General features: G+C 35.8%; 2 protein-coding genes across 2 annotated transcripts; one reads left to right on the top strand and one right to left on the bottom strand.

Annotated features, from left to right (window-relative positions):
- LOC18604607 (isochorismate synthase 2, chloroplastic) lies at positions 89 to 4,901 on the top strand. Its single transcript, XM_018117046.1, has 11 exons — positions 89 to 241; positions 344 to 418; positions 495 to 563; positions 1,262 to 1,380; positions 1,520 to 1,577; positions 2,127 to 2,237; positions 2,489 to 2,573; positions 3,619 to 3,716; positions 3,924 to 4,016; positions 4,270 to 4,342; positions 4,512 to 4,901. The coding sequence occupies exons 1-10, from the start codon at positions 89 to 91 to the stop codon at positions 4,306 to 4,308; spliced, it is 900 nt and encodes a 299-aa protein (XP_017972535.1). The 3' UTR covers positions 4,309 to 4,342; positions 4,512 to 4,901.
- Positions 5,481 to 7,734, bottom strand: LOC18604606 (probable pectate lyase P59). Its single transcript, XM_007037167.2, has 4 exons — positions 7,351 to 7,734; positions 6,470 to 7,121; positions 6,121 to 6,363; positions 5,481 to 5,933 (listed from the first exon to the last, which is right to left on the bottom strand). The coding sequence occupies exons 1-4, from the start codon at positions 7,539 to 7,541 to the stop codon at positions 5,715 to 5,717; spliced, it is 1,305 nt and encodes a 434-aa protein (XP_007037229.2). The 5' UTR covers positions 7,542 to 7,734; the 3' UTR covers positions 5,481 to 5,714.

Below are 8,232 nucleotides of genomic sequence, written 5' to 3'. Positions count from 1 at the left end.
ATATATATATATATATATATATATATATATATATATAATTGCTTTGAGAGAGGTTTATCTTGTATTTCCTATTAATTAGATTTCAATAATGAAGGTTGCTTCAGTTGTTGTAATGTTGAGGAAAGAGGCTTCTGGAGAACTCATCCTAAGTAATAATCACGTTCCCAATAAGACGCATTGGGATCTTGCTGTTAAGAGAGCTTTGCAGACGATAAACAGAAGCAGCTCACCACTCATTAAGGTGTTGTTCCTTGAGTGGTTACTGTTTATGTAGCCTCACACCCATCATTACCAAACTATTTACCTGTGGTTTTTGACTAATCATTTTAATTTGAAATTTTAGGTTGTGCTTGCACGTAGCAGCAGGGTTTTAACTGCTACAGATATCGATCCTATAACATGGTTAGCTTGTCTGCAGGTATTCTTTTCTTCTCTCACTCCTCTAAATTGTAACATCAAGTTAAGATAATTGTCATTCAGCCATAGTTCTGCAGGTTGAAGGAGAAAATGCTTACCAGTTTTGTCTTCAGCCACCTAATGCACCAGCATTTATAGGAAACACGGTAAGTGTGACAGCAGATCTCATCGTGTAATACAGAACTCCTTTCTACTCTGCAGCTTTTTTCTGTATTTTTATGATCATATTTTCTTCTTCCCCTTTAACAAAATGTTTGTCCAGTATCTTTCCTACTAAGATGAATTTTGCATGGTATTTGATGGGTATGCTTTTGAGATTAACATGACTGAAGTTTAAGGATAGGTAAAAGGAAAGTAAAGTTTATGAAGTGTGTAATACTCCTTTTCCACTTGCTACTCCACTGCAGTTGATAATAGATTCCATGTTTAATTTTTATTTACAACACACGTACTCGTCTCAGATTTTTCATCGAATTGGTCCTCCTTTTATTGATACCAAATAGTTTATGCCTTTTGCAAAGTGATAATTGACCATAATCAACACTGTCCTCATATTCGCTGTTGCTGTCTGACACTAATTTATGCTGTTGTTGAACTTCCTGGACCCGATGTCATGGCTGCTCAGAATTTTTCTTCCTTTCCTTCTCTGATTTGATAAGAGGTTTTTTGGTGTGAGGTATTATTGTACATGAAGCAATGATGCAGAAAACTGGAAATTTGTAACCTATCTCTCCCCTAGGTGAACTTAGGCTGCTTTGAATTGCTTTGAGCGTCAAAAGTTTCTTAAGATGCAACTTTTATGAGGTTTCTTCTTGCTTTGACTTATACAAACTTTTGTGAATAGCCAGAGCAACTATTTCACAGAAAATGGCTAAGCATTAGTAGTGAGGCTATGGCTGGGACCCGTGCTAGAGGTGGATCCAGAACTCTTGATCTTCAAATAGAGCATGACCTACTTTCCAGGTTCTTTTTATTACTCCAAACTATTTACCAAACTTTCATTTGTTGAATGCCTTTTTACATTACTCATATAATTTTCTTTTTTGTCACTTTGTTTGTGACACCACAAAACTAATATCTTGTCTTGCTGCACATCATTTAGTCCCAAGGACCACCTGGAGTTTACTATAGTACGAGAAAGCATACAAAACAAATTAGAGGCAAGTTTTCTTCTACAATCTCAAATTGTCAAGTGCATTGTTTTTCTAGGCAGAGAAATGTCTTTCTTCCTAACAGTTAAGATTTGTTTGTAGCTAAAATTCCATTTTAGGATCATTCTGGTTGATTCACTTGCCAATTCTGTCACATATCATTTCTGCTGCATTTAAACATATCACCTAATGTCAAAGATGGAAGCATTACCACCGTTTGAGTGGTCTCATGATAAGGGCATGGCTGTGGTGACGCCATCATGAGAAGCTACCCTTTTGTTTAAACCACGATATTTACTAACATAGTGGCAATGTGAAATTGTCATGTCATATCTAGGCTTATCTGGAACCATTGTTGATAAAATATTAAATATCCTTAAAAACTTTAAATCAAAAGATTTTCAGTTATATTTTATTAAATATGTTGATAAAATATATAGAACATCAAGCCTCAAAGAGTCAGAATGAAAAGCATCTTTTTAGATATTATTTTACCCTTAATAATAAAGAATAAAAAGTGGGATAAAAAATTATTGTTTTACTTTCTTCTGCTTGCAGTCTGTATGTGACAGAGTTGTTGTTGAGCCAAAGAAAACAGTACGAAAACTTCGAAGAATTCAACATTTATTTGCCCAATTGGCTGGTAACCTGAAAAGGGAAGATGATGAGGTAAATATTATAAATTTCATATGGCAAATAATGAAAATTCCTTCAGAGTTCTTATAAGATAAATTTTAGTTCCATACTCTAATTTATCTGTTTCATAAACTGTTCTTTGTAGTTCCATGCTAAAAATTTCCTTGATTCTAGAATGTAGTAGTTTCCAGATATAGACTTTTAATTTATCAGGGATCTGGATGGTAGTTTCTCTCTAATTCTGATTATGAGATATCTTTTCTGTTTCTAATGTTTCTATGCAGTTTGAAATCTTGTCTTATCTTCACCCAACTCCAGCAGTTTGTGGATTTCCAACAGAAACTGCACGTCTTTTCATTTCAGAAACTGGTAATATTATATATATATATATATATAATATGTTTTTATTTGTTCTTCAAGATAAATGGTTTTTTTTCTCCTTTTCTTTTCTGACAAGATAACTTAGACTCTGTTTAACATCTTGTGCTTCATTTATTTTATTGCTTAGAGCTCTAGACAAAAGAATCCGTCTCAAAACCTTAGATGTTTAAAACTCTAGAGAAAATAATCTGTCTCAAAAGCTTAGATTGATCATAGGAAATATGGAAATATTTGGATTAGTTTTTAACAGAAGAGAAAACATGGTGTGCCCTCCTTTCCCCCAAAGCCTTCTTCTATGTTCTATGATTTTCTCTAATTGCATGGTTGAATTTGTAGGAAAAATAACCTTCTAATAAATGACTAAAGTTCTCAGAGATTAACTGCCATGATTATGTGCTCATAAAGAGCCTGAATTCTTCTCTTGAGCTAGGGAAAAACAAAAAATGGTTTCTTGAGGATATAGCTTCTTCTAGATATGGAACTAAAATAATAAGAGCGAAAATAGTAGTGATTCTCAGTTGACTATGCCTTGCCACTTTGGTTCTCAGCTCTTACACTTGTTAGCTAGTTTCTTTTAGAGGTATGCTATCAGAAAATATTACTCTCTTAGAGGGAATCTACATGATCAACTTCTAAATGCGTGTTATTATTGGAATGGTGGTTTTTGATAGTCTGCTCTTCGCATAGGTGTTCAAAAATTGGTGCAATGGTTCTTTCTTGGAGGTTCATACTATGAACATTCTAGAAGCATGATTTGTAGTTGTTCTGATTTCAATTGTAACACCAAGATTAGTGCCCATTGCTCCCTTTAGATTTGTAAATTTATTTTCTGATTAACTATTTTGTTCTCCCGCTTTGCCATACTGATATTGAAGGAACTATGTATTTCAACAATTGGGCATCAATATTAAAAGGAAATGCAACTATTTCCATATTTGAGCAGGCAAATAGGCTACCAATTAATGTTCTTTTTAAACTAATGTTTGCCTGCTACTCGTTTGTTAAACTTTGATGCCTCAACTTTGTTCTTCAGAAATGTTTGACCGAGGAATGTATGCTGGACCAGTTGGTTGGTTTGGTGGAGGTGAAAGTGAGTTTGCTGTTGGTATAAGGTCAGCACTAGTGGAAAAGGTGAGCACGAAAGCATCATTAAAGCTTCATAATATTTTATATTAAAATTTTTTCTTCTTGGTGATCACAAACAAGATCATCAGCCTATGTGTTTACTTTTTGAGTGAGCCAATAATGCATTTTAAATTGTATTCAAAGAACTCTAATATATGTTGTTAACATAAAATTACTGTTACCAAAAAAATTCTGACCAGTTTAAGTTCTTAGGATCTTGGTGCATTAATATACGCTGGAACAGGGATAGTAGAAGGAAGCAATCCCTCTTTAGAGTGGGATGAACTAGAACTCAAGACATCTCAGGTGAGTGTAATAGTTTTGCATTCAGATGCGTTTATGTAGGTGCTTCCACATGGATGTGCATAGTATACCCCTATATCCGTTCTGCATATTGAAGCTTATGCTTATATTATAAATTTATAATATATGCATACTCAACCTCTTTTCATAGTGTAAAAGTTGCAGAACGGGGTGTGTCTTTCCACACCTCCTCTCCCCTTACTCTTCATTCTAGGTCATTGTGGGAATAGGTCTTAAAAGGCTTCCTCTTCTGCAGTTCACCAAGTTGCTTCAACTTGAGGTTCCTTGGCGATGAATATTTGAGAATTTGGAGACTGTCAATTAATAAGGTTAGTGATTTTGGTAAAGATATATGGTTCAGCACATCTGTGGATTTGTTTCTTTCTTGCTTTCTTTCTTGTTTTTTCTTGGCATGATTTCTTCCATAACAAGTACGCTAGGACTATAGATTTTCATAAGAAGTTTACCAGCAAGATTGATGACATGATAATACTAAAGTTCATGTTCTGAAGACTGGGGTGAAGTACATTATTTCTGGAGCTTATTTACTTTTACAAAATAATGGGCAGAAGTAATTCAATCCTGCTATGGAAGGTAAGAAACGTTGAAGTGGTTCATTTGGTGCCTATTATTTCGAGGAAACATTTCTGGTGTGCGTTGCTTCAATCCAAGATTGAGTGGCAGCACAAGCAACAACAAATATTGGCAAATTGTTTCAACCGAGACTTCTAACTTGTTTCATATAGTTGATTTATACATAGGAAAGCGTGATGCAGGCTGTTCGGTTTTGTCATTGTAGATGTATCAGTAACATTCATGAATCTACTTGAAATTTTTGAAATTTTATTTATTGGCATAAAGTGATTAAATGTAATCATTCCTTCTACAGATTGCTAGTCTTCTTGGTTATTTCTCTGCATGTAAATGTCCTTTTTGGTATTATGGTCTATGACCATGATGCCATGTTCTTCCTGGATATAACGACTGATAACCAGGATGATACTTTTTATCTACCCTGAGTAAGTTATTCCTTCAGTATTTTCTGGAGGTCCTTATGGAAAATTCGCTCTGGCTATTGTTTTTTGGCATCTTCCTTTCCTTCTGCTATGACTTGAATCATCTCGTAAATTGACTCTATTTTAAGTTTAAACAAGCAGAGCATGTTTTCTAGATTAATTTCTTTATCATTTGGATAATCAACCACACCGCCAACGTCTTCGTTTTTAACTGGCTTCGGGTTTAGGAGCTTGAGATGACAATGTATGGAGCAGCTTTGATTCTTCTCTCTTCCTCAATTTGATTAGTTGGTAGGTAAAGCTCATTCTGTGTAGGAATTAGGACATTGCTGATTGGTACCAACCCTCTTCTCCGAACAGCTCACACATGACCTGCTGATGTTAATTACTTTTTTCACTAGTTCTTGTTAAATGAAATGCAAAAAGAAAAAAAAAAGAATATGCTACAGAGTAAATCAAATCCCACTAAGGGCAAGAATTTAATTTACCAATTGGTAAAAATTTACTATATATATACAGAGTATATGCAATTCCATCAAGGGGAAGAAAGAAAAGAAAATTTTCCACCTTGTGTCATGGAAACAGCACTAAAGTAGAAAACTAGATTGGTGAGGACCTGTTATTCCTCTCCGCCGTTTACTAGCTACAGCTTGTGCTTGGTTCAGTTTATGGTGTACAATGCAGATTAACATGGCTTGTTTTTGAAGCAGTGGAGAGCGCCTGAAAAGCGTGTGAGCCTGGTTACAAATGTCCCAGGCTTTGCCTTGATCACATCTTGTCTGTTGCCCCTGCTGATTGGGCTCCCAGATTGAACAAAGAATGCCCCATTCATCATAAGATCATTCTCAGATCTCCAGTTCCATGACTTCCATTCACTCTCTGGCGCATACTCCCTCTTGGTAACCTGCAGCATATTAACACAAGATCATAAATTTGTACAGAAGCAAATGCACAATTATGACAGGCATGCAAAAAGATTTCTTTCCTTTACATTTGCATGTCAAACAATGTTTCTTTGTGAGACCATTTTGATTGTACAACAAGAACGCCATGCGTTTGATGGATTTGATAATACATGTTAGGTAGTGTACCTCCTTGCAGGCGATGTTGGGGGGAGCGATGAATCTGTTGCCCTGGCTAAGGATGGTAGGTTGGTTGCTACCACCGATGGCATACATGAGCCAATGGGTGTAATCGTTGTTGACGACATGGATGAATCCCCATCGGCACCTTGGCATCCTTTGCACCAATCCTTGGCCAAAATGGTTGAAAGCAACCGTCACTTGCATGATTTTATCATCTGAGAAGCTATCACTTGCTCCAAACAGCATCACCTGTGCGTTTACAAGCCAAGCATGCATGCACTTGAGTACCAATTTCAGACTCATGTTAAACATTCACAAAAAAGGATATCATTGCAAGCCTTGAGAGTAGCATTACGTCGTTATGATCAGTGAAGTGGCAATTGGAGATGGTTATGGCCGTGGATATCTGAATAACATCAATTAATCCATCAGAGCATCTAGACATAGAGACGTGATCAATCCAAATATTGTGGGATCCAAAAATTGAGATCCCATCACCGTCGCTCTTGGTGCGAAAACCAAAATGATCCACCGAGTCTCTTATCATGCCGCCATTGGCTTCCACCGACAGACGAATGTGTATGCCATGGATGATGACATTTTGAATGTACTGCAGAGTGATTTGAGCACCACGGAAGAAATGCACATTAGCCCCGCGGCCGTCAATGGTCTTGTCACTAGTCATAATCAGCTCTTCATTTAGTCTAATCACCATGTCATGGGCAAATATGATCCAAAGAGGTTCCTTCTGGATGACAGCATGACGTAGGGTTCCGGGTTTAGGGTTTATCATATCATTATCTGATGGATCCGTGACTACGTAGAATCTACCGTCCTTGCCCCCAGTGGTCCTGCGGCCGAATCCCAGGACACAGGTAGCTAGCTTCTTGCGATTTTCAGCCCAGTGGGGATCACATCTCCAGCATCTGTCAATAGGGTTTGTGGCTAGGCACGGACCACGGTATCTGCCTAGGTTTCTCCTTGTGCTGTTGGAACCTTTCAAGGCCCTGCATAAGCAAAAGATAAAGGCTAGAAATTAGAAACATGCATTATATATCTAACTGTTTGTTAATGTGTGTTTTAAGCCTGAAGACTCCAATCTTGATCTTAGACATCTGATAGCAATCAAGTTAATTCCACCACTAGTTTATTTTTATTACACTATCGGGTTAAAAAATGAAGAGATATTACTGATGATATTAGAAAACAAGGAAAAAAGAAGAATAAAAAGCTTACTTGCCAGTTTCCTTGTTAAGATTATCGGTTGCTTTCTCAGGATTGGGCTCATAGGCTCTCAGGGCAGCCTTCTTTGCTTCTTCAGCTCGCTTTTGCCACACCTCATCAAATTCACCAATGTTAGCCTTCACAATTGGACTAACTGCAACAAGAACAAGCCCCAATAGCAATACAGTCTTGACAACTTTCATAGTAATTACCTCTATAATTATTTTTTTTTATGTAAAACAAAAAGTTCTGCAAAATTTGCTGGTATCTTGATTCTTGAACCCTACATGATGAAATTTTAAACCATTTTTTGCTTTGTCAGTGCCATTGCACGTAGGCTGTTGTTATTTTTTACTAAACTATTTCTTAAAGCAAATTGGAAGCTAAAAAGTTTGAAATTAGCATCAGAGGTTTCGTTTAAATACAATGGCTAGACATCCAAAAATGAATAGAGAAATGAGACGTAGAGAGGGAAAGGAGGGAAGCCACTGCCCCTCAGTGGACAAATTTTGGTCTCCTTGCTTTCTCTCCATTTTTGGATATTCTGAACTTGAGGCCTCTATGTGTGTATGATTTCATAAGAATATCAGCATATGTATATATATAATGGAAGAGGTTTTCTTCTTTGCCATTCAAAACAATTATTTGGATAATTTTCTATTATCTTAACCAATTATATATTTAAATGGGAAAAAATAATTAATTATGATTTTTATTAAATTATTATAATGAAATTCATTTTTTTTAATAATTATACATCATACATAAAATTTTTCATTTTTATTCATCCTTTATTTTTCATTCTTACCAATTAATAAAACAAATAATAAAAATAAATTTTAAAAAATAATTCATAAACTAAAAAAGTAATTATCAATAAAGTTAATTGGATAC

This window comes from Theobroma cacao, chromosome 3 (assembly GCF_000208745.1).
Source record: "Theobroma cacao cultivar B97-61/B2 chromosome 3, Criollo_cocoa_genome_V2, whole genome shotgun sequence".
NCBI classification, from domain to species: Eukaryota; Viridiplantae; Streptophyta; class Magnoliopsida; order Malvales; family Malvaceae; genus Theobroma; species Theobroma cacao.
This window is presented reverse-complemented; position numbering and strand designations above follow the sequence as displayed.

Bases quoted from the DNA above. Each gene is read 5' to 3' on its own strand.
- LOC18604606 (XM_007037167.2), bottom strand. From the start codon at position 7,541: ATGAAAGTTGTCAAGACTGTATTGCTATTGGGGCTTGTTCTTGTTGCA. The intron at 7,122-7,350 runs GTAAGCTTTTTA...TTGCTTATGCAG, and splicing joins CTTAACAAGGAAACTGGCAA to GGCCTTGAAAGGTTCCAACA. The intron at 6,364-6,469 runs GTAATGCTACTC...GTAAACGCACAG, and splicing joins ACTTCACTGATCATAACGAC to GTGATGCTGTTTGGAGCAAG.
- LOC18604607 (XM_018117046.1), top strand. From the start codon at position 89: ATGAAGGTTGCTTCAGTTGTTGTAATGTTGAGGAAAGAGGCTTCTGGA. The intron at 564-1,261 runs GTAAGTGTGACA...TTTTGTGAATAG, and splicing joins CAGCATTTATAGGAAACACG to CCAGAGCAACTATTTCACAG. The intron at 2,574-3,618 runs GTAATATTATAT...TTTGTTCTTCAG, and splicing joins TCTTTTCATTTCAGAAACTG to AAATGTTTGACCGAGGAATG.